Source organism: Cyprinus carpio, chromosome A17 (assembly GCF_018340385.1).
Source record: "Cyprinus carpio isolate SPL01 chromosome A17, ASM1834038v1, whole genome shotgun sequence".
Classification (NCBI taxonomy): domain Eukaryota; kingdom Metazoa; phylum Chordata; class Actinopteri; order Cypriniformes; family Cyprinidae; genus Cyprinus; species Cyprinus carpio.
Genome location: NC_056588.1, coordinates 11797445 through 11824949, shown reverse-complemented (window position 1 = coordinate 11824949; position 27505 = coordinate 11797445). Strand labels below are relative to the sequence as shown.

The window sequence follows — 27505 nt, the reverse complement described above, 5'->3', positions numbered from 1 at the left end:
GGAGCCTAGGCTTAATGAAACGATGACATTACAGGGATAGCAGGGATATTTAATATTTCTCTCAATTTTTTCTTTCAATTATTTACAGTTAAATTTTGTTTATTTAGCATCCTTGTTATGTTAAAGGGGTGGTTGACTGTTTTTTTTTTCTAGGCTTGATTGTGTTTATGGGGTGCAGTCTAACATGTGTTCAAAAAAACAAAAAACAACAACAAAAAAAAACATTATTTTTCACATAATAATTTACCTTTATTCCACACCGATCTATCCCTTCTCTGACAAAAGGCTTGTTTATTTTCTTATTTTATGAAGCCCCTCCCTCAGAAATATGCGATGGGCTGAGATTGGTCAGCTGGCTCAGTGTGTTGTGATTCGCTAAACTGCCTCTAGAGCACATCTGAACATCCCGCCCCTCAAGCTCAGAATGTGATCCGGTTGTATTATAAACAATAACGTCCTCTATCCACCTTTTTCCTCAATGTGGAAGTAAGCCTATGGGTGAGACTTCCGTTTCATTAGCCGCTATAGGTAAATAACGGGGAGAATAACAACGTGCAGTAAACGGTAAAACTGTTTGCAGTACAAACCAGTGTGTTCTTAATTAAGATAACAGATTAAAATAATATGATAGGACATATAAATTTTCAATATCAAGCAGCAAAACGAACTATTTTGAACATCTAAAAATAGCTGGAGGCAAATGAGACTGGAAGCTACACCCATAGAATTTACAAATGGCAGCGCCCATTTTTACATCAGGAAAAAGGTGGATATTGATTATCAATTTGAGCCCGATTGAGACGCAGAGAATATTAATGAAGAGGATTGCGCAGAACCTGTGCAAGCACGGCCCTTAATGGTATGTTTGTTAGTTGTTGTCTCATACTTTTAGATATGCTGTTGTTTGTAAATGCTAGTGCTTCTGTTAGCTTTTAATATACAGTTTTATTCTGATTAAAGCTTTAATACAGCACAGCAACCATACGCGCATCCATGTATAACACTTCTCATTGCTTTGTGAAAATAAGTGTATAAATGGAACAGTTTGTTGGAGTTTATCAGACGAATGAGAGAGGGAGAGAGAGAGATGCAGAGCATGGCGACGCGAGGAACAGGATTGAGAACCGCTGCCTTAGAACATTGGTTTTGAAACTTGAGAATCCATTAGAATCGTTAGAAGACCGAATCGCGATTCATATATGAACAGATTTTAACGTGCACTCCTAGTTTTCTCTTCCTCTTCTCTAAAGCAGCGCAGCATGGACTCGCCCCCTTTGTTGTGTGTTCCCGGGGGCGGGGTTTATCTGGGTTAGTGACATATCAGACCCGAGAAGAAGCTTGTTGTAGTCCCTTACCAGTTTGTAGGCATATTAAACTGCCAGAATTTCGAAAGTCGATATCTTCATTTGCATTGATCTTTTTAGCGCTGCAACTTTGCGAATATTGTTTATGCTCAAACAGCAACACACTAACTAACGTTAAAAAAGTGAAATTGCAATCAACCACCCCTTTAATCATTCGTTTGCAACTGGACTTTGTGTTGAACTACACTAGACATTCTGCCATGACCTTGATGAATGAAAACTGCAGAGGCTTAATTTGTGTTCATAGGTGTTGTGGTGACCTTCATGTCGGCTGTGTGTTGAGACACAAGCAAATTACTCAGCTTCAATTCAGAATAAGGGATAAACAGAAGAAACACAGCAATGTGACTCAGTGAACATCTAAACCTTTCTTGCCTCGGGGTAATGCAGTGCGAGTTTCTCTCTTCTACCATTCTAGGTTGAATGTGACTGCTTTAATTTGATCACATTGGAAATTGACTACATTATGCAAATAAACAAATATGAAACGAGAAGAGCCAAAAACAGGATTAGGATTAGAGACACATATTATAAAAACAAAACCACAACAGTAAAAGAACGCTATATAATTTACATACATGTTAAAACATTTAAATTCAACTATATTATAACTATACTATATGCCAATTTACAAAAATAAACCATTAATTAAACATAATTTGGTCACCCTCATGTCGCTCCAAACTTGTATGACTTTCTTGTTTCAGTGGAACACAAAAGAAGACGTTTAGCAGAATGTCTAAGCTTTTGTTTTTAAACAATATTTTTACTGAATGACGACTTCGTTTTTTTGTACACTAACTATCATATGGTTTCAGAAGACAGAAATAAATCATAAGTCCTATGGACAAATTTTTTTATGCGTGTATGGTGCATTTTGACCTTTTAACACTCCCTTTTAACTTTTGCCCCAATTAACATTTTGGATAAGTCAACGAAAGTCAGAGCCAGCCTGCAGATTTGAGTTGACAGGCTTCATAGAAAATTATGTAGAGCATGATGGTCACAGACTTTTTTAGCTTCAGACTACGATTCCATCAAGTCAGAGGATATCAAACATGTTTGATATTTTCAGCCGATTTTAGAACACACATTGTTTTTATTTGTCATGCGTCTCCTACAACAAGGTGTTTTTGCTTGAGTTCGTTGTGATTAGAACAACTTTGATTTGATGATTATCTGATGATGATTTGTTTTGATTGTCTGATAGTGTGTGATCATCAGTCATTTAGTGTATGACTAAGTGACTATTACAAAGTTGGAAGGTATATGTATGATGCCCAGTGTTTTAAAATCTGTTCAGATTTTAAAAGTCATGTAGTGTATTCCAGCCTTTATTCCCCATCCAGTTTCATTGTATTAAAGAGTGTATCTCTGGCACTCATCATTTTGGCATTGGCATTTTTTTTTTTTTTTGATTTGTCCGAATGGGATCAAATACCTGCATCCATGTTCTATGGCAGCTTTTCTACTGATAAATCTTCACAGAAGAGTGAGAGCTCTTATACCAGGTAAGAGATGCCTCTTCTCCATGTGAATGGTTTTGAAATCATATTTGTTTGGCCATGTAGTGTAGATGGATACAGAGAGATAGACAAAGCGTTTTTGGGTAAGCTTGTAGTGTGCTGTAAGATTTTAAACTCGAGTATGACTTTGTCATATTGTCAGGTAGTCCCAGAGAAGCAAAGTAAAAGCAAAGTTCTCTTTCTCTCTCTATGCATAAAAAGACATTGTCTGATGCTTTTTTGTCCTATTGTGTAGAATTTTCTCTTGGTGTCAACACATCAAACAGAATCAGAGTTTTTATGCCATTCAGCCCACAGCCATGGTCTCTGTCTTACTGAGTACTGCACTCAGTTTTTATTGGGCTAGACTTCTATGCTCAGCTCTCACTGGTTCTTGTAGGGACAGACTCTCATTTGGTCTTGCTTCCGAATCCAGTTCTCAGTCAACAGAGTGAGGGAGAAAGAGAAATAAGGAGAGCAAAACTGTGGCTCAGAGTCGTGCCAGTGCAATAATCCACTGTCAGCTTTGCTATAGCATGGTGACAGCATATTACATACTGAATGAGAAATGTGCCACATATCAACACTGTAAGTTGAAATTGGATATGACGACGGGAGACTGAATTTGGGCTGTTTTCAGGATCTGACTACTGACAGTTTTGAGGTCGATCCCTCTTTTCTGAAACAGATAAGAATGAGTAATGAAACTTGTTATAAATATGTGCTTACCTCATTGGCATACACCCAGTGACTATCTTTGGATGCTAGATTCGTTTCCACTGCCTGCAGAAAACAAAAAGACAAAAGAAAAAATTACTGTGATGAAAATATCCAAATCTTCTTGGTCTGCATACAAAAATTATAAGCTCAACCATGCCGCTTTGAGAGCTAAGGACAATCTTTTAAAAAAGTACTTTTGTGTTACATTCAAAGGAACTTTTCAGAAGACATTTGCGCACTTCAAAAATGAGAATTTCTGCTTCTTGTAGCAATGTAAAAAGAAAACTTTGCTTTTAAAGTTTTGAATCTTCAAACTAATGTTTTGAAAGTAATACTGCTATAATAGACACAATAATAATAATAATAATAATAATAATAATAATAATAATAATAATAATACAGCAAACATTTTTGGTTACTATTGACTTCTACTGTATAGACAAAAAACACTGGGACATTTGTCAAAATATATTTTTATGTTACACAGAAGAAAAATGTTACACATATGGGTGAGTAAATGATGACAGAATTTTAATTTTTAGATTAACTATCCCTTTGGGTTACAGAGACAGTATATAGTAAGGAATTCCTCAGAAAAGCAGTCCCATGAATAGAAATGTAATAAAATCACCACCTGTCAATGAAATGGAATACCAATTGTTGGATATCTGGTTGTGAATCTTGACAGTGGCCACAGTGGAACACCTGCAGAGACAGTCTGGCTTTCAAGCTTAGGGAATATATATTGGACTGACCGCAGGCAGTAATGAAGCGATAAGACCACAATGCAGGAGACTGATCAAAAATGTTCCTTATCAAACATCCTGTCTGGGTTCAGTATATGTGTGTATACAGAAATACAGAAAGAGATAGTGGGAGTGTATTTTTATGTCAGACCCAGATAGATGAAATTCAAAAAAAAAGTAAAATTTCCTGCTCAGGCAGCATTTCAAAGTATACATTGGATGCAGGAAAAGAATAAAAACAGCTGGAGGTTGGAACACTGCTTGCATGCACGCTTCAAAACAATGGAGAGTGTGTTGGTGGTTTTTACATCAACTTGAAAAAACATTGATCCAAATTTTTCTACTGAATAGCACTCGGATGCTCAGCACAGCACATGCACCACATCACACGCACCACAGATTTAGGAGAAAATCTTAAAAATAATGTTTTGTGATTATGGGTCCACATCAATAAGAGTTTCCATGACTGCAATCCTGTTTCATGATGACAAGGAAGAAAAGTGAGCCTTACTGACTTATTCAACTGAAACTCCTGATTTTATGAAGATGACAGCTTTTGACCCCTTCACTCTTCTTCTCAACCTTCAAAGAATTTTTATGCCTTTTTGTACCCTGACATCTTCCACTGCAAAATCTGTGACGTTATTAAGCAGAAACTGGGATCGCTTCCTTCACCACCACAATCAAGACTAACTGCTAGTGTACTGTGATGTTGATGTTGCTGTGATAATGAGAACAAATGATTCTGTTATTTGACTGTCAGTTTATTTCTTCACTACAGCAAGATGTGTTTTGAAGCTAAGCTGGTGTAAACTGTGGTTTGTTTGCTCTTGGTAGATCACCACATTAAGAAAAGTGTAAAATATATCCCAATTAAACTTCATTAGCAGTTTAAATGTTCTTAGATAGAATAGAATTTTAGTTAGTTTGTTTTTTTAACAGACTGACACTCCTCTCTTGGTCAATTTATGTTGTTGTTTTCAAACTAAAATCAATTGGACAGTCTACAGCATTTAAAACAAATTCTCACTTTTTGGTAATACAGACTTCCTGACAAAAGGAAAGGAGAAACAACTTTAGGAGTAATCTTACGGAGCACACAGATCCCAGCCCATCCCGTAAGTCTCTATAAGACTGATAAATCAGTGCCCTCCATAAGTATTGGAACAGTAAAGACAAAATTGTTCTGTTTGCAGTGGAGTCAAGAAATCTGTAAATATGATGAAAAGATTAATATGAGAAAAACCTAAGACTGTCACATTTTATTATTGGGTGATTCAACACAAAAATGTTTTACCAGCTAAGAAGATCAGCACTTTTAGAGTTTCATCTCCCTATCTGATGTGAGCATAAGTATTGGAACAGTTGCCTCACAGGTCTTTCTAAGTGTTTAGCTGTGTCCTGTTGCATTAATTCTTCAGATATTAAAAGCAGGGAATGTGTCTTATCAGTTATATCCATCGCTTCTGCATTCTAAATCTTGCATTAGATGATGACACACACAAACCAGGACTCTGAAAGAAAAGCAAGCAATTTGGATGCTAAAAGAAAAAAGGAAGTCAATTAGAGCTATAGGAAAAACAAAGGGCATGGAGAAATCAAGAGTTTGGAAACTACTGGCAACACTAGCAACCAACGACAACCTGATCGGCTGAGAAAAACAACAGTAGTTGATGACAGACAAATCATAAAAGCTGTGAAAATGAACCCTAAAATACATGTCTGTAAAATCACCAACAACCTCCAGAAAGCTGGGGTGATGCTCTGTCAATCTACAGTCCGCAATATAATCCAACACAGAATTACAAAAGATACAAAGCAAAATGCAAACATCTGATCAGCACCAAAAATAGAAAGGCAAGATTCTTCACAAATGTGAGCCAGTAGAGTTTTGGAACTGAGTTGATGGACTGATGAGACTGGAAGTGATTGGAAAGCAAAAGTGTGGAGAAAAAAGGGAACTGCAAATGATTCTAAGCATTCAGCCTCATCTGTAAAGCTTGGTGGAGGTGGTGTCATGGCATGGGCATGCATGTCTAGAACAGGAGCTCTTAATTTTAATGATGACTTCATGTATGATGGCAGTAGCAGAATGAATTTGGAAGGGTACAAAATCATCTTGGCTACCAATATTCAAGAAAACGCCACCAAACTCATTAGAAAGCACTTCATATTGGATCAGGACACCCTGCCAGTTCAGTCAAGGTCTTTATCAGGGCAAAGAAATGTAAAGTCTTAGATTGCCCAAATCAATCTCCAGATTTAAATCTGATCGAACATGAATTTTACCAGCTGAAGAGGAGACTAAATACAGAAACTCCCCAAAAGAAGCAAGAGTTGGAAATGGCTGCAGATGGCTGGGAAAAGAATTTCAGAGGATGAGACCAAGTGTCTGGTGATGTCTATGGGTCGCAGACTCACTACTCTGATTGCATGCAAGGGATCTGCAACTAAATATTAGCTTTAAATCTTTTACATCTGCCTTAAATTCAACTGTCCCAATACTTATGCTCACATCAAATAGTGGGATGAACTCTAAAAGTGCTGTCCTTCTTATTTGGTAAAACGTATGTGTCGAAAGACCTAATAATAAATTTGTCGCATATCCATCTTTTAATCATATTTGCAAATGTCTTGACTCCACAGCAGAGAAAGCAATTTTGTCTTTACTGTTCTAATACTTATGGAGGTGTGTGTGTGTGTATATATATATATATATATATATATATATATATATATATATATATATATATATATATATATATATTATATTCGGTAATGCGATATATATATGAATATAATTACGATATTGTTATCGTGGGCACTTCCAAATACCGAGAATAATTATGTATTACAAATTATTCAGAATTTGAAATGCATTTTAAGAATACTTTTCCCATCAACTGGTCAAAATGCACAACACCGTTGTATGCAGGGCCGGCGCAAGCTCAAATGCCGCTCTAGGCAGAGCACGATCGTGCCGCCCCCACCTCACACTCACAATTAGGTATCCTTAAGATGCATGTAAACAAATTAATATCTTCTTTATCTATAAAATTACACTAAGACACCCGTCTTTAGCCAGAGCAGACTTTCTCTCGCTTTTCACAAAAAAGTTTACAACAAAAGCAAAACGTTGCGTCCTTGCTAATAGAATAAACCAGCCATGGTCTGTCAAGTTTCTCCCCGTTAGCTAATGTGCGACTGTAATGAGCCTCTGAAAATCTCCTGTTCCAACTGTCTTTTGGGAAAATTTCGGCCCGAGCCCGACAAGTACATTTTGATTGACAGCTTTTTAAAAGCCCGAACCCGTTTACAGCCCGATATTATTCAAATGTGCGCGCACACACACAGCTCTTTTTCCTTGTGTCAACAATGAATCATTTATACATGTTTTAACATAATTTATTCATAACTAACGTAGACTAGACCACTTGGAAGTTGGAATAAGAAATAAAATAAGTCCTCTGTAACATCGTAACATCTCAGCACTCTAAATATAGGCATAGGCTCATTTAGCCTATAAATAGACCAACGCACCAATAAAAACGAGTCCTTTTTAACAAAATAAGTTAAGATAAATTTTAAATTAAGATGGGTATTTGGCAATAACGAAGTTAAGATAAAGATCCGGCAGATTTGCTTCGCCAAAGAATAATGCCAATTTAGCGTAAATACTCTGTCCACATTATGCATAAGACTCAATGAATAATTAGTTATCATTTGAAAAACCTTTACTCACAAAGATTAGGCTAAGCCTACATGTTTTTGTGGAGGAAAATTTTGAATCCACTGTAGAGGTCTTTGTTTCGCGTTCCTGCGCTCACTGATGGTGCGTCATTATTCATTCATTCTTCTCATTATAAACATGGTCAGAACTTTTCCACACCTCAGACTTTGCTTTAGTTGCTGGTGCAACCAAAACATAATCGCCGGAGGCAAGCCTCTGTTACACCTACTCAGCATCCATTTTCGCATCTTTTTCGCGCTAATCGAAACGCATGACATGCCCGCTCGTTTACCTTGTAAACCGGAGCGCAAGCCCGAGCCCGGCCCGAGTCCCATCGGGATGATATAAATTAAGCCCGAACCCGACCGAACCCGTCGGGTCCCATCGGGTCCCGTCGGGTTCGGGCAAAGATCTTCAGCTCTAGTCTGCCTCCTCCAGGACATTACTACCAACGTCCACACCTTCGCTGTCATTAGCATGGTCGCTGCTGATTTTTACTATGCTGTCCTCTTGACTTCCAGAGGCGCTGAATTTCAAAAAGGAGCCTCTTTGTTTCTCCTCCAGTGCTTGCTCTTTTAAAAGACGTCGTCTTTTGTACTCATGACCAGATAATTTTATTCGTTTTGACATATTTGAATATACATTAACGTATTTTGCACGCATATCGATGCCGCTCTAAGAACTGTAACTTAATGTAAAACCCGGGAGGGAATTTTTATTCTAAATTTAAAGTTAATTTAAATTTATACTAATGGAGTGGGGGGGAAAAGCTGTTGATATAAGTGCGATAACTGTAACTTAATGTAAAACAAACAAATAATAAAAAAAAAAATTCTCTCTCTCTCTCGCTTTTCGCTCTCTCCCTTCTCTCTCTCTCTCTTGCCGCCCTGGCTGAGCTGCCGCCCTAGGCGGCTGCCTAGTTCGCCTATAGGCACGCGCCGGCCCTGGTTGTACGCTGCTTTAAAGACGCATGTGAAACCTGATGTAAACAAGCAGGCACGAGAAGCACATGGAGGAACACGTGAGAGATGCGCTGAATGAAAGCACATTCACTCTCTGACAGCAGATGGCGCTAAACTGCAGAAAATGCAGCCCTTACCCTGGAAACCCCATAAATAAAAACAGCTGCTACTTTCTAAACATTTAAATAATATAAAATAATATTTATATATTTCCATAATTTTTTTTTTCCATTTTAATCTGGACTACAACATGTCCTAGATATTGTTTGAAAGTGTTTTGATTCTTTATTGTTCATTAACACTTTACATTAGGGCTTCATTAGTTACAAACTGCCAATGAAAAATTCTTCTGAACATTCATTAATCTTAGGTATTCCAATATTTAATAACACATTGTTAAAATCGAAAGTTGCAACTTTGTTATTTAATGAGCTAACATGAGCTAAGGCTTGTATTTTTTTAACAAAGATTAATAACAGCAAATGTAGCTATTGCTCATTGTGAATGTTAATGCATTAACTAAGGTTAACTAATGAGGTCTTATTGTAAAGTGATACCTAAGGGTCTTTAAAGTTCTTTTGCACTTTAATCTGTGTAAAATTTTTAACTTTAAATATATTTTTGTATTGCTTTATTGTATTTAAATGTTTAGTTATTTTTGTTATAAGAAAAAAAGTTCTGTATTATGACCAAATTCCAATACCACTTTTTTAAAACTTAATTTCAATACCGTGATAATAACGCATACCGTGACAAAACATTATCATAAAATTTGATACGGCAACAGGAAAATTTGATACCGGCATATCCCTAATATATATATATATATATTTTAAGTGAAATTGTTGGTTGAAAGCAATTGCATTTCCTCCAGCTTTTAAACACTGATTGCAATGTCCCATCTCCAACTATGGTGAACCTTGAACAAGATAAACAGCAGCACTTTCTAAGCAGTGATTTTCAGTAAAAACCCCATTCGTTTTCTTTCTATCATTTCATCCCACATGCATCATACATGAGTCCTTGTAAGATGTTAAGAAATGCTAACGGATCGATGCATGGCCTTGATAAAGAAAAACACCTAGCCTTTTCTGTGCCCCATAATCATTTAACAAATCATGTAGCTCAGCTAGCATAGTCTTGCCAAGGTCATGGGTTTGATCGCCAGGATTGATAAAATGCATCTAAGATTTTCCAGTGTATGTAAACTCTGCACAGTTGTTTTTATTCATGTTGCATGCATTCCCAGGATTGCTACAGTCTGTCCTCCGTATCTGTTTGCCTCAGTAATACATGCCCACTGCAAAGGTGGGCAAAGCTGCCAAACCATGGGCTGATGATAGCTGAGCTGGGATTGGAACTGTCCATCAAAATGTCGATGTGTGCGCAAATAAATACCTGTGGTAAAGGAAAAAAATAAATATATTCTTGGTGAGTGGAAGCACGTATATATTGCTCTCAGATGGCAATAACAAAACATTTCAAAACACCTCCATAATTTAATTCTCACTGGCAGAAGAAGCATAAAGGAATAAATGCATCAGCTGAAGTGGATGTACACTTTGAAATGAAATCCAGCCTTCTATCTGCAGTGTTTCTCTCCTGATTCTCCTCATCACATAACCTGCCTGTTTCTGAAAGAAAAAAAAGAATTGTCCGTTTCAGTTCTGCATTAATTTCAGCTTTCTTTTTCTCTGCCTTGGCTTTTTTACTGCTGCAGATTGTAAGAAAGTGCAAATATTGTGTGGTGGTAAAGATCCGAACAACGCTAAAAAATGTCAGTTGCACTGGCGATGTTTTCCCTCTGCTTTTCCATAATTAATTTGTTGAAGTTAAGAAATAAACAGCTCGTGAAAAAGGCTGTGCCCTTGAAAGATGTTGTGCTAAGATCAGTTCTCTTTCTCATAAGTAGATTCAAAAAGGCATAAGGAAAATTTCAAAACCTGTGGTTTTCCAGAAAGGAAAATCTCATGGTCAATTTGAGGAGGAATATGTCTTATGAAAATTTGATGTCTAAACTCACATTCAGTCAGGGTCAACACAAGAGAAAGAAGCTTCGCTTGAAACATGGTTCCTCACAAAAGAAGGCTTATGGCCTGATCAAATATAATCCAGGGAAGGCAAATAATATCATCAGATAGCAACAACATGGATAAGGAATGTTTTCTTTATTTCCCACCCCATAAAACCAGACAAAAACATGTGTATTAAGTGAAATAGAGCACTAGAGATGGAACACAGTATCATTTGGGATGAAATATTGCTCTACACATTGAAACTCTCAGTGCCTGGTCAACGGGGAGCTATGGTGAGTTCTGATTGGCCCCTTCATTGGTTTACTGGCAGAGCCAGGAGTATGGAGAGAAACGCATATAGGTACAAACACGTCTTCTTTATTGCTGCGAGTGCAAGGTGAATGCGTTCCCCACGACTCAGAAACATTTGTCTTCAGAATAATGCCCGACAAAGATTGCGCAACTGAAATAAAATCAATATGCACTAGTGCATTTGCCAATTTTAGGCCGGGGGAATGCTTGCACCGGTCATGTTCGCCTCAGAGATGCATGGTAACAAACAAAACAAAATGAATGTCAATATTCATTAGGTTTGTCAACAACACTTGAATAGGAACAACTTCCTGCGTTGCCTGCTCGCACATACCACCCCGTGGGTTTGTTTATGTATCTACATGAATTTCATACGCATGACAGCATTCTGACAAAAGCAAAGTTCACTGGCAAACCACCAATAATCCTTGGAGACAAACGCTGTTAAAGTGCGGCTAGGCTTTTCCATTACTGACAGACCAAGTAAATTGCTTTCCATGCTAATAGCCGCAGTTTCACTTTTAAATTAAACCAGGCAATAAACAAAACATGGAGATACTCTAAATTTACACAATAGAATTAAAATAAGAACATTGTCTAATTTGCTTCTCTTTTTAATGACTACAGGGTGCTCCATTAAAGGCAAACATTTGAATAATGTGTTTTTTATTCCTCAGGGAATGAAGAGTCGATGAAAGGAGGAACAGCAAGTGGGTACCCTGTGTCATCGCATGAAGTATCACTGCCAGAGAAAACAAATAAACAGAAATCTGCAGAGAAATGATACTGCCACCCATGCAGCGCTGTCAAGAGATGTTTAAGCAGGTGGAGGAGAGATGGGAGGAGAGATAAGAGAGATGGAAACAGCCCTTTTATGCTTGAAATGTGGGAATGGACATAATAAAGAAAGACTGTTAAATGGTTTTGATCAAGTGAACTGAGCCGCGTGCAGTCATAAAGCACTAACTAGGTTATAATCAGTCTGTCTGGGCATCTCACCGTTATACCTTTGGGATCTACCCTCATCCATAATTCTGTTCTGTTTTAAGTCTGTAAACAGTTTGAATGATCTCTTCTGAACAGTCATAAACATGCTCTTGCCTCCTTCTTTACTATCAGCTGAAAGCCAATCATAATTCATTAACCAACAATATTTGCAACAAACAATAAGATAAAACCCAATTATAACTCACTCACCAACACTGAGATTTGTGGGAGAGCAGGATGTCTTAGATGGTCCAGGATCGAGTTCAGGCTCTTGAATCAAACACCTACTGACTGCTGTCAATCCTCAACAGCATAGACAAGAGCAAAACATGACAGGGATCCACTGCAAATGAGTCATGCATAAACTCTAGACCATTATGAAAAACTACAAGACATTTTGGAAATAAATTCTCTCCTAGGGATGTTCAAAACTACAATTCTGCACAATTAACGAGTAGAACACAATAGAAGATATTGAATAATCTTTCTACTTTCTATTTTCCATACAATAAATGTCAGTGGCATTCAAACAACCTCACTGACTAGAATTACATTGATGCAAAAAATGTATACAGAAGAAGGAAACTCATTCAGGTTTGGAACAAAACAAGAGTAAATGATGACAGTTTTCATTTCTTGGTAAACCATTCCTTTCAGGACCTTTCTGCTGCCAAATATCACCTCCAAACATATCATCTCCTTAAGTGAGAAAATGCAGATACATAACATTTTTATGTTGTACAATCTAGACCCATTTACATTTATTTTTACACAAAAAGCACAACATTACACAAAATTATGCTTTTGCTTTTATTTTGATACTGTATACTGAAGCCAAAATAAATTACAATATTTTGGCTTTGCCATGACAGGAATAAATTTTAAATAGTAATATTTCACAATATTGCCGTTTGTACTGTAGTTTTGATTAAAAAGTAAATCTTACCAACCCCAAACTTTTGAATGGTAATGTTAAAAAAAAAAAAAAAAAAATTGTACCCATTATTAGAATGATCATGTGTAAAAAAAAAAAAAAAAAAGTTTACTTGAACAGCACTTTTCAGAATAACTATTAATGAAATGATCTGAAACCATCAAAATAAGTAAATATATTTTTTACATTTAACTTTTGCATTGAACTGAGACACTGTGACTCATCCCTACTCTATCCTTCTATCTTATGGTACTCACATTCACAATGATGTTTCAAATATGTCTAATTCTATGCTGGACCTTGTTAAGTCAGATAACCTGTTGCTATGGTAACTCTGATCCAGGCTTGTCTCCCAGAGAGAGTGTTTAATTTAAGATGGAAGGCTTTAGACAGAGGCTGCTCTGCTCAAGGAAGCAACAGGTACTCCTATGACTGAAAATGAGCATTAAATAGGGCTTATTTTTCATCTATCACATGAATTAAAATGTGAGATCAATGTATTAAATGCTTCATGAAGAAAAACAGACATCCTCAGGGAACAGTGAGAATTTTTTTTTCTTCCTTTATTTATTAATTACCTTGTCATGTGTTGACATGTTTGGCATCTTTTTTGCCCCTGGATATCAGCATTTGCATGCATGAACATGTATAAGATACTGGATACTCAACCTAAGTCAGATGTTGATTAGACTCATGAGCATATGCAATATGGAGCATTCTTCTACTACAAATGCCTTGATTGGATATTTTATCACACACAAACTCTCAAACTCCATTATATATTACAGATCCTGTGTTAAAGGGGACAAACTGCAAAACAAAGTACTTTTTCATCATTTTGTAATGTCATTAACCATCTGATTTGGTCATATTGGACTGTGCATTTCAGACTTACCAACACAAACAATTTAAAAGTTAAAGTAATAAAAATTGATTAACTTTTGATAAATCATGCTTTAAATTAGTAGACAGACATCTGTTGTCACACAGAGGACAGTGTTTTGTGCTGTTAGGGACCTGGACTCTAAACCAAGCCTTATCTAAAGCAGTGGTTCTCAACCTTTTTGTCCAGAAGGCCACCCACTGTACAACACACTATACTAGATGCCAAGAAACAATAGCTATTAAAGGAGAAAATAGTTTATGTATTTTTTCCTGTTTATTTTATGTATTTATTTTAAATATTTTAATAAATTTTAAAAAGAATAATTCATTGCATTAAAATTAAAATATATATATTTTCGTCCTGAGGCTGTCTTGTTGACAATCCCTGAAAAAAAAAATAAAAAAAATAGTAAACTAATAAAATAAAAAGAATACAAAGAATGTCCATAAAAAAAAAATCTACATGGTCATTCAACATGAAATAACATTTGCAACCTTTTTTTCCCCTATAATATAATGCATAGGATATTTATCATCAGAAAAAAACTGCACCATTCTGTTCATCTATTAGGAGAAATCAGAATGCAAACTTGTTGAAAAGTAGAAAAGTAAAAAGACATAGTGACAGAGACCAAAAGAGGCTTAAGAAGGTTTCGATTTTGATTTCATGTTGACTTTTTGTATGTCACATGATCAAATCCCCTTTCAAGGCTGCCAAGATTTACAGGGAGAAGCAAAAGACATAGACACAAAAGTTTTGTAAACATGAGTGTTTTTTTTTGTAAACATGAGTCTGAGCTGACAGATACTGTACAGCAGGACTAACAGAAGTCAAAAACCTCATGCTCTGAGTTCAACTTTCAAGCCCTGTCTCCATTTGTCAGCCCAAGCTGAGAGAATTACATATAAACATATGAGTTTATGGTGTGTTTTGATCAGAAAACTCAAAATCACTAGTGTACATGACCAGGCAATAAAGGCAGAATGATTACTCAGATCAGTCCACAGCTGTTGGATACTCAAGGGGAAAGTGTTTCAAAAACAGCCTACATTACAGCAGCACTCAAGCAATAAAAAGGAACACCTGATAATGTACATAAATAACTGTAAATTAAACCTACATCCTCACACAGATTGAGGAGTTTCCCCTTAAGAGATCACCAGCTCTCAAACTTTAAGGTGAAACAAAGCTTAACATTTAGAGAGAGAGAGAATGTGTCTGTATATATTATATGAAGACTAATATGATTAAAACAACTGATTCTGTGCCCACCCACAAATTAACATGCCAGTGTTTATGATACACGTGCTTATAAATGCACACATATCTAAAGATAAAATAAAAGTTACTCAAATGTATTTTATGTTTGTAAGGTACAGTGTTATATAGCTATTGAGCAACAAAAATAAACTGTTTACAGGTGCAGGGTTGGATATTCTCAGTGTTTTTCGATTGTGGGAGGCAGTGAGGGAAAGCAGCTTCCTTTTGCCTGCTGTGACAAATGAAACAAGGTAAGGACTGAAGCAGTGTGTGTGAGGGGGATTGGAGAAAAAAGAGCCTATTGCAACGGCGAGAAAGAATCTTAATGGAGAGGAACTGAAAATATGCATAGACCTCTATACTCTCAGGAAAAAGGTACAAATACACTGGGGTGCTACCTTTTCATAAATTACTAGTGTGTACCATTATGAAATTATAAAAATAAAAACCTGACTCAATATCAATAAAAACTATAATAGTTTTCTAATGAGGGTTCAGAGGTACGGAGATCCATTTGCAGCTTTATTCAAGAGAAGAGTCAAACAGGCGGAGATCAGGTAACAACAACAGGAGTATCAGAGACAAATCCAAAATCATGAACGGGTTTACCAGGCAGGGGTCAGGGCAGGCGGCAGAGAATCAGAATATCAGTCCAAGGTAGTACACAGGGAATCAGGAAACAGGGACGAAACACTCAGTAATATAGCCAGGGCAAAACAAGACTTCACAATGACTGAGGCTACGTCCACACGAAGCTGGAGCTTATCCCAATCCGATCCTTTTTTTTTTTTCTCGTCTCAAGAAATATCCGCGTCCACACGAAACCATAAAACGATGTAGTATACATGCCAGACCAGCATGTGGCGCTGTAATTCTGCCACAGAGATACACTAAAAATGGAGATGAAGACATGGACTATGCGCATAAACCTTGCGCCCAGCACACAAATAAACATGGAACAATACATTTATTAATCTGTGTTAATGTTAGTTAATAAAAAGACAATCATTCAGTGTGTTTGTTTATGTTTTTGTTGCTGTTACGTGACGTAGAGGTGTCTGACTAGGGGGCAGACGTGGGCTGATGACATCATCATTTCAGAAAATATACAGATTCGCTGTCCACACGAAAACGCAAAGATGGCGTTTTCAGATTTATCCACTCTGGGACCCGGTTTCAAAAAATAGCGGTTTCACCTTATGAAAACGCCGGATCCGTGTGGACGAAACGCCTATCCGCTAAAAAATTTGTGCGTATTCACAGAAACGCGTCTCCGTGTGGATGGGGCCTGAGCGTTTGGATACTGCTTAAATAGGTCACTGAAATGGGGAACACCTGTGCAGGCAATCAGTCTGGGGGTGTATTGTGGGAAATGTAGTTAAACTAATACTCAGGAGAGGGATCCCTCCGGTGGTGTTCAGGGAGGGCCACAGATGCCGGATTTGTGACAATTATCACAAAGATGTTTACTTTAGATACTAATACTTTATGCACCTTTTAGGGGTAAACAAAGTACAAAAGGTTTACCTTTTGAAAAGGTATGGCCTCAGTGAAAGCACTTTTCTTCCTTAGAGTGTACCTATGGCCTTTTTTTGAACAAAAATGTGAACCTTTTTTTTTTTTTGGGAGCACGCCAGAATCTCGCAGGAGTGAAACAAAAAAAATGCATCCCATGTAGATCTCCATTATGTATTTTATACAATGACTAGTCATTAAGGCATTAATAGAGCCCTGAATAATCCACCAGACTGATTCCTTACAATCAGAAAAAAGCAGTTCCTGGCAAAATTGGCTCCTACAGCGTCTTTACAGGCCCTGTTCCAAAAGCACCCTAAATCCTCAGTGTCTTCCTCAGAGTCAGAACTTTTGTGACGTAATGCCGCTTTGACTGCAGGGTAGAAGTCGGGTAGAAGACTTAATGGACACGCGCATGCAGCAGCTGTTGTAAGTCCTCAAGACCGAAAGTGCACATGAAGTGTGCCATTTGGGACAGGGCCACACTGACAAACTGCAGCTGTCATGACAATCAGCATGTGTCTTATCTTCTGTCCGCTGTGTATGCGAATCAACATTTGTATGTGATCTGCTGTTGCTTGTAATTGTATCTCTGTGTAAACACAAAATATATCTGCAGCTTGCTGTGGATTATATGCAATTCAAAAACAGTTCTACATAGGCAAATTTAACCATAATGTATTGCCTCATAACGTCATGAGGGGTTGTGGGGGTGTCAAGTTTGCCATCATATATCAGAACATGAGAGAACTGCTATATTCTTACAGGCAAAAAAGGCAGAAAGATACAAGCAAGAATTCAAGCCACTCTCTGGTAGACCCACCAAGGGTCAGACTTGAGAATTAAATTATATCATTAGCAAAGGACCCTTTATCACGCTCAAAATTATACATAAACACCCTACGTAGTGTGTATTATCTATGTGATATCAGTAATCACAGCCTTTCATTATTAGAATAGAATGAAAAAATAGATATTCAGAAGATAAATATCAGAATATGTGTGGCTGATTATAACCATTAACTCTCTTTTAAAAAATATTATCATAACCATTTCAATCATTGCTTTAACATGAACAGCGTTCAACAATAGTTGTATTTATACTGTACCTATTGTAATGCTTAAGAAAATGAATTTGTTTGTCAGTTTTTCTTATTAAATAATAATTAGAAGTATTTATACTGTACCTATTGTAATGCTTAAGAAAATGAATTTGTTTGTCAGTCTCCTTACTCAAAACACACAAAAAAACACACAAAGAAATAAACTATACTCAATAAATATTAAAAGTAAAATCACATCCACAAAACATTAATACAATACACTAAACTCAATCAGTTTGAAGCGTAAAATCATGTTTTCCCAACAGTAAGACAATGTAGAACAGGGTATCCACATCATAATTTTCCTCAAATGATCTTTGCTCAGCCAGAAACTTTTACTGGCTGTAAATTCTGAATAAGTCATTAAAATGCACAAAATAGATTGGGAACTCTACACCCAGTGCTAATAAGGCTAATTTGTAGAGGTGGGATAGTTCTCTTTTCACTGGCTTTCTCTGTCTCATTGGTTTGGAGGTAATAACAGACTTCAGAGATGAGAATAAAAACAGTGGTTTTAAAAATTGCTTTAAAAGATACTCTTCACTGACCAATTTGTGGTTTGAAAATTTGGATCCAGCTGTCGTGATGAATAAAGAAAGCTGTTTATTATTGTAATTGTAAGACACTCTGAAAAAGAGAGCCAAAATCTCCCAGTGGGTGGGATACATATTCATGCAAATGCTTCACATCAGTTAGAAATGCATACTGAATATCAAGCTAACAGTTCTGTAAAAATCAGATCTCTCATTTATTCTTTAAAAGAGTATTTTGAAACATTTCTGTTTTGACCTTAAAAAAAAATATTTTGCAGTTTGTCCACATGAAAGCTGAAGTTTATTTTTTTTCTAGTTTATTACAAAATAAAAAGACATTTAAATATTATTTTATTACTGTGACATATTTATGATCGATATACAGTACAATAGGACACTTAAAGCTAAATATTAGCAATGAAACACAACTACTTACACATTCACTCGTGGATTGAACATAACTCTAGTGATTCTGAGGGTATGGCTCTTTGTTCACCTGCTGTGAAAACTATCACCTGTTTATCAATCAATAAACACCCTCTAAAACACAGCCTGCGTCTGCATAATGTTTCATAATATATATGCTAAAAATATAATTAAAAAGAAAATATTTTTTCAACCTAAATATATTAAAAAATATATATATACTTAAATGTCCAACCATTGTCCAGAATATATTTCTGGCCATTTCTTCTATATTTGAAAAATGTATATATGCATACTGTTTATATTGAACTTTTAAACATTTAATATTTCAACATTTAAAAAAAAAAAAAAAAAAAACATTTTTTCCCCATATGGGACATACTGCATCTCATTTTTTATATAGCCCACAACACATCTTGTGTGAATAGCCTGTAACTCATCACATCAAAAATCTCAAACCACTCCTAACAGATACTGTAGGTATCTACACAGTAATAGGTTCAGTATTATGAAGGATCCTAAAATTAGAGACCTTCTGAGCCCACTTTCCTCATGAGGTCGCCACTTAGTCCCTTCAATTACTGTAAATCATTTCAGATGGAAAGTGTCATCTAAATGGGAAGTTACTAAACAACCTTAAAGGCTCAGCCATTAGCATTGTGCATTGTAAATGACACCCGTCAATGCTAGATGAAGTTGATTATGTGTGTTTACATACATGCATGCTGTAGAGTGATGGGAAAAAAGAAGAGGACACCATGATCAAAGCCCGTATTTTCAAATCACTCCTGCCTCCATTAGTTTGATGAATGAGGTAAATCTACCTCCCAGACAGGGCCAAAGTCCTGAAAAATGATGCAATTACATGTCTTTGAATTGAGGGTGGAAAGTGGAGAGAGGGAGAAAGAATAAGAGAGAGAGGATGTGTCATTGTGGATATTACACAAAGAATGAGAATGGAACATTCACTTGTTTTCTTTCTCTAATAAACACCTTTGTGTTGGAATCTGTCAAATGATTCTAGAGGGAGAACTGACTGTTACACTATAATATTATAAAAAAATACTGTCACTCCTAATACTCCAATATGAAAATGCTCAACTCACATATTAAATTCATCCAAACCAAACCCAATATTCCATCATTTTGTGATTGTGCTCCTCAGCTCTTGAATTTTTGGGATTCAGACCCTTTGTTTCAGCATTTACTATGCATTAATTGAAGAACTGAGGCCAGAGGCCATCCCCTGGGCCTTCTGTGTGGCAGCTCTCTCATTGTATGGCAGAGGTTGTATTGGACGGCTTGCTGTGAAATAGCAGAGACTATGACCCACCGCCTGCCCTCATGCTAGACCTGCCCTCAGTCTCTCATGCCTTACTGTGCCTCCATTATTCTGCAGATAAGGTCTCTCCGCACTACCCTCAGTGTGTACCAATACAATCTTTTGCTAATGATGCTTTTTGTTCCACATCGTTTCTGCTCCAGAGCACCCTCAGGTTCATCGGCGATTAATTAGTCCTGTCAATCCACCCCCTTCCCGACTTAAACATTACCTTCTTCCACTTTATGCATTCCATCCTAGCTACATTTACGTTCATGCCTGTCTTCACCCGCTCTTGCATTCAGTCTTATTTGGGTTTTGATTACAGTCTGTCTTTCTGAGCAAATTATATTCTTGTTGCAAGCATTGTACAAATAAAATCAAAGTGAACTAGAATTAAATTGATTTAATTGAGCAACCAGCAGCTAACATGCAGAATGTATAACACTGCTTTGTCAAAACTCAAAAGCAAGCACACAGTAATATTAGCTTACAAATTACAGCAATTTGCCTCAGAATGGATTCATGTACATATTGATCTGACAGCTGCCTTTGTCTTAAATCCTCAATAAAATATTTATTCTGATTCTTTTCCAGGATAGCATTTGAAGGAAAATGCCACATTTACATACCCAAAGCACTTTAGATTTTCTTAGCTCTTTGACTTCAGAGAAGCTGATCTTAGAGTTCTGTGTCTCATCTCACTCGGAAACACATTGAGATCTTAATGAGATTCAGCTGTTAAGATCGTGATGCGTTTCTGAGTGAGATGAGACTTTACAAATAGATGTCTATGTCTGATATATATATAATTCTACACATTGCTTTAAACAAAGGAACAAATGTATATATATATGCCAAAAATTCAAGAGCTGAGGAGTACAAACAACTGTGTGATGCTGTCGTGTCAATATGGACCAAAATCTCAGAGAAATGTTTCCAACACCTTGTTGAATCTATGCCACAAAGAATTAAGGCAGTTCTGAAGGCAAAAGAGTACCTAATAAAGTGGCCAGTGAGTGTATATATCTACATGTATGTTTAATGTATCCAATATGCATTTCTATATAAACTGAATTATTCATATGATAGTTTTGAGAATGTATAGTCTGCTGGCTTACATAGAAAAAATTCTCCTTCTATTTACCATCATTCAAATGAAAATCAAATCCAACTTCATAAGAAATATTGCCTATTTGTACTGAGAAGCAGAGTGAAAAGGAAATTGTGATATTTTTGAAAGTTTTCTGTTTTCCTGCTGTGTACATGGTCAAGTTTAGAGGTCAGTGTAAAATAGTTTTCTGATTTCTCCCATTATGTCTGTCAGTGTGTTCCTTCAGCCATGGCCATACAAAAGAGAGAAATAGACATACAGAAGAATGAAAGAAAAGAAGAAAAGAACTATAGAACTATAGAAGAGTCTAGGAAATGATACACATCCCTCAAGTCCAATCAATTTGTGTCAGAACACAGGTCTGGAGGTCTCAAACCATTCTGCACCAGAGACACAAATGAGATTTACCAGAAGTGCACCAACAATGTGCTGCCAGCTCTTACTGAGTATATTAAAATCTCCCCCCTCCTCTCTTGAGCACAATTACAGTAAAGAGGAATGACAGCATTTATGGACCAGCTTTTCACTAGGGTTGTTGGTCTTAAGAGTTGCACATTGGCATTCATGTTGCATGAACCAAAATAAAGGGTTTTACTTACCTATAATTGCGTAAGTGTTTTCATTTGAAGGGACAGTTCAACCAAATATTAAAACTCTGTTACACACCCTTATGTTGTTCCAAATCTATCTATCTATCTATCTATCTATCTATCTATCTATCTATCTATCTATCTATCTATCTATCTATCTATCTATCTATCTATCTATCTATCTATCTTTTTTGTACATTTTTTAAATTTTTACATATACAAATGTATTTGAATTTCAAGCTATGAATTAACATTAGTATTATTACAGAACACAGAGTAACTCTGACCAAAAGTAATCTGTCTAAATAAACATATCAGTTTGACACATTTAATGTTCCAGGAGTCTGTGATTTTTGCATGCAGCACGTTATTTTGAGATTTTTTTGTAAATATTTCAATCTAAAAGAAGGCAAAATGTAAGTGACAATTTGAGAAATCATAATTTCTGCATGAAAATGTTTGCGCATAAATTTTAAATATGTTTCTGTAAACACAGTAGTAAAAAAAAAAAAAAAAAAAAAACTTAATTAGATCTGAGGGAAAAACAAAACATAATTCATTTATTTTATGACAGACACTAACCAAATGCTTAAAGGTAAAGTCCCAACAGTTAACAAACTATCAATATGCTAAATGTATTTATATATATACTTCCCAATTTTGCATGTCTGAAACACTAAATCCCTAATGGGTAACGTATCATGCGAAATCAGCATATAAATAAACAAACTGATGGTTAACTGCAAATTTAATTCTCTGCCCTTATATACTGCAAGCATCATGATTAAAAAAAAAAAAAAAAAAAAAAAAAACTAATAACATTTTATTAAGAGTTTCTTTGATTAGACCTTTTTGCACTCACACTTTCAGATTATGCCTTTAAATCAAAAGAAAAATTACAGGGTTCCTCTGAGTTTCATTATAAATTACTGAACTGAATTCTCAGGAAACAATTTATTTCTGAAGGGCTCTTAAATGTCCCTTGACATTAAGCACTAACATAAGTAATAATCATCCATCACGTCGACGAGCTGCCAGATGTAACCTTTGCTGATTTTAATCTAACATCCTGCCACTTTCCATTTTTTCCCCTCAGAGAAAGGTGTAAAATGTTTCAAACTCTGGCTATAAGTTGGTTAGTTGTAACAGTGCTTGTTGATTGACAGTCTGAATGAAAACACTGTCATGAGAGACAGCTTTGTAATGAAGAGTGTGAACCCTGCACTCCGCGGTTTGATTAATTGGGTACGTGATTGCCTTCAGAGGTGTATTCTGAGACACATCTTGTATGAGCTTCCTAAGAGGTTGAGAGGCTCCTGAAGACTTATATCATGTTCATGATTAAACTTAAGGTGCTGTGAATCAGCACCTTAAGATTTGCTGACTCGTCCATGCATCACATTGAAGATGTCTTTTAAGATTCTTCTAACAAGAGGTTCAGACACAACAGAGTGGAATCCTGTACTGTAAAATCATTTCCTTTCTTAATCATCAAGGCATTATGTGAGTGCACACCATGTACAAACTTGAATAGGCCTACAAATACAATGTGAGCATTCAGTACAGTATTCAACAGACCCCTATCCATACAGGTTAAGAGTAATGCTAAGCATACTTAAGTGCTGTCGTTGCTTTAGAGGTGATGCTGAGAGCAGCAGAGCTTTCAAAGTGATTCTGAAAGCTTGAGTTTAGAACTATTACCTAACCATAGGAAAAAGAGAATAGACATGGAACTCTGTCTTTGATGTTCTTATTGGGGTTAGAGAGAAATCGGGCAGCAAGGTGGAGGATTGATGAAAAAAAATGCAGGGAGAATCAAGGGAAAATGCAGCGATTGAAAATAGACAAAAAGAGTGAGAGAGAATACACTCTTAAAAATAAAGGGGCTTCAAAAGGTTCTTCAAGCGATGCCATAGAAGAACCATTTTTGGTTCCACAAAGAACCATTCAGTCAAAGGTTATTTAAAGAACCATTTCTTTCTTACCTTTTTGTAATCTGAAGAACCTTCTTTCGCCACAAAGAACCTTTTGTGAAACAGAAAGGTTCTTCAGATGTAAAAGTTTCTTTATGGAACCATTTAGACAAAAAGGTTCTTCTATGGCATCGTGAAGCAACTTTATTTTTAAGAGTGTATCCTACATTAGAACTGAACAGAAATGGTGAAGATATGTAGAAGTTGACAAGATGGAGAGAAAGAGAGAAAGGAGTCCAATTTAAAGATGAATGAGGACAAGGACAGTGATAGATAACACGCTGACAGGCTTAATTTGTCACTGCGATGGGGGGTCAGGGGCTCTGGAATGCAGGTTCTGTGTTTGTGTGCAACATGTCCTAACTACTCTATGGTTGACAACCAAGAACCAGATCTAATTCAGAGCTAGTTCCATGTTTATAAAATACACAAATAATTTACGACATCAGGTTCTATTGAACAGATCTTGAATGCCTGCTCTCTTTCATGCTGATGCAGTACTAATCTATTTAGAAAAATAATATGTACTTATAATATGAATGTAAATGAACAACTCAATCTCTATTGTAACAAATTTGTGAACAAATGACTGTTATTTGTCGGCCTTTTTAGCAGTAGTAAAAGATTGAACAACGAATGAATGCAAATTAAATAAAACAAATATTTCAAAAAAAGTATACACATGATTAAAATTAAATAAAACATATGTAATATAAAATATTTCAAAAAATAGTGTACACATGATTTATATGTTAAAATATAATATAAGCACCAAACAGAAAAATCTCTAAAGAACTGTGAATATAAAAATGGATCAAAATATTTATAAAATATAAAACAATGATTGTTTTTTATAAAACAATGTGTATATGCTACCAATGTATTTATTTGTTAACCATGGATATATATTGTTAATTAGCACCAAACAGAATTGTTAAGAGGAATCTGAATCAGAACTAGAAATTTCTTATGATTCCCATCTCTAGTCCTAGCATCTGTGAAAAGGTCACAGTAAAGACCAAATATTATCAGTGTTGACTGTGAAATCCCAAAGCATTAAGCTGAATATACAAGGCACCTGTCAGGGTCTAGACACTAGCAATAATCAGTCTGTAAGTGATGGCTTTTATTTCAGAACCATCACATGGACAGTTCAGGGTATGAGAGGTAATGACAGCTATAATAACCACTAGCAACATCACACCATACAAAGTCCTATGATACAAACACTTTCCATCTGAAACATATCACCTGCGTGATTTTAAACAATACAGAAAATGTCACTGCCTATAAACAAACTGCCAAGCCATGTTATGCAAAGCCTTGTCTATGAAATTGGAATGATGCACTCTTGTATTTGAATAGTGTTGCAGCAGAATGCGGAATTAAATCACCACAGATGTCATCTCATTGTAAAGAAAAAAAAATAAAAAATAAAAATCAGCAACGAAAAATATCATTAGGTTTCCTGAATACCCAGCTGAATCTGGTCATGGTCCAGTAAACTTTGAGCTGAAATTTCATTTCACTGTTGGTTTGCGTATGCTTTCATTAATAACAAACTCACACACACACACACACACTGGGAGAGAAATTAGGAAAATATGTGTTTAGGGGAATATTACTTTCATTTAAGCGGTTTTATTTCCGGCCTCATTATGGCATCAGCAAAGTATAAAATTTATTTTGTGAATATTATTTCTGCTGAGACTTCCTTACCACTTGATGCAGAAGAATTTGCATGTTTAGATAAACAAAATAATAAAATCAAATGCTCCTGTCCCAGGAGTCTCCTAATACTCCTGACACAAACAATGACTTGCAGACTGAACCGATTGATGAGCCTGAGACTCATTGGCATTCTGTGAGCATTTAAATTGTCTTACCCCACCCTTCCTTTTTTTTTTAATCAGCATGTCCAGAGTATTCATTGGTGTTTTAATATGTGAATCTTTAAAATACAACTGGATGTGGGTAATTATCTACGCTGTCTCATTAGGGCTGCTTTGGATAGGTGTGCATGCATATGTCTTCATGTGTTTGTGCAAACAGGGGAGGGAAAAGCACTCCCATCATAATGAGAACAAAATGATATGGTATGTGTCTAATTGCGTTGTCCACAATTAACTTCATCTCTGTTTGTAAAGATAATAATTTCATAAGGGAGGCACGTCCCAACACATCTTAAAATCAAAAATAATTATTAGCAATATGATCAATGTTGGTCCATGCAAAACTCATTATGCCATGATGCTATGGTTTTACTGGAGGATGCCAGGCTGTTACTATGTGGTTTCTAGTGAGTTCTGGGGCCAGTTGTATAAAAGGTTTAAACTAGTCTTATAAGTTATTCAACTCATTTTTTTAAGACTGGACATAATTAAAAAAATAAATCTGTTTACATAAAAACATATTAATCTAAGTTGAATCTAAAATATAAGACTGATTTCCATTTGGCTAACTTCTAGTTGGTCAAACTAATGGATAAGTTGTCCCCTTGGTTATTTCTAGATGGTTGTTTACAGGCCAAAATCAAAGAGCCCACCCCAGATCTCATATACTAGTCCCTACATATGCATCATGTATGGTCATTGCTTAGAAAAGGACAAAGGCAAAAGCACAAATCCTCTCAACAAGTTGCATGATTTGAACTAGGGGTGTGCCATTAATCAAATTTTAGTTTCAATTTTAGCATCCACTGATTATGAAAACATGACAATCAAGCTAAAATGTGCCACATTCCGCTCCTTTCCTTCACAGTAGTGTGCCTTCTCTCCTCATTAAAAGCCCAAATTTAATGTTGCTTGATATTAAAAAGAGTTCTTAAAAGCACATTAAGCTGTGATAGAGAACTCAGGTGCTCCCGAGGTGGCTTTCTGTGCATGCTCTCCGAGACAGAGCTGAACACAGGCACGCAAAGTAGACTTTGGGCTTCAGTGTGCGCCTAAACCAGGGATGTCAAACTCAAGTAGGTAGGTGAGTTACAGTATACCAGGTTGGTGCTAAATTCTGCAGGAATGTGGCCCTCTAGAGCTGAGTTTGACACCCCTGGCCAAAATGGTCAAACACACACAACAATCCCAGGCTTGGTTGGTATTTATATAAACACAGTCAGTTATGTCTTAAGTGATCATAAACAGTTGGGAGAAAATCGAATGAGTGTCCATATACTGGATTCATGCATTAGGTCTTAAAGTGACAGCAGCCTAATAAACCTGCTGCCATATGTGTCATTAATGTTAATCAAACAACAAAAGAAAAAGAGCAAATCACTTGACTACTGCTCTTGACTAAATGACTTTTGTAACTTTAATAAGAATCAAAGAAAGTTTAATTCCTACAGTGAAGAGGACGTTGTGTTTTACTTTACATTGTAAACACAACATCACTCTGCAGCTCTCTTCTGGTTGCCCACTGAAGCTAAGCAGGGTTGTGCCTGGTTAGTTGGATGGGAGACCTCTAGGGAAAAGTAGGTCGCTGCTGAAACTGGTGCTAGTGAGGACAGCAGA

At 36.2% G+C, this 27505-nt stretch overlaps 1 protein-coding gene across 5 annotated transcripts in view; it reads right to left on the bottom strand.

Annotated features, from left to right (window-relative positions):
• LOC109048143 (glutamate receptor, ionotropic, delta 1a) overlaps positions 1–27505 on the bottom strand; it is a 239520-nt gene that overhangs the window by 40902 nt on the left and 171113 nt on the right. For all 5 annotated transcript variants that reach the window (XM_042774097.1, XM_042774098.1, XM_042774102.1 and 2 more), the window contains one exon: positions 3599–3652. In XM_042774097.1, the coding sequence (XP_042630031.1) occupies positions 3599–3652 (54 nt within the window). The remainder of the gene's footprint in view (positions 1–3598; positions 3653–27505) is intronic.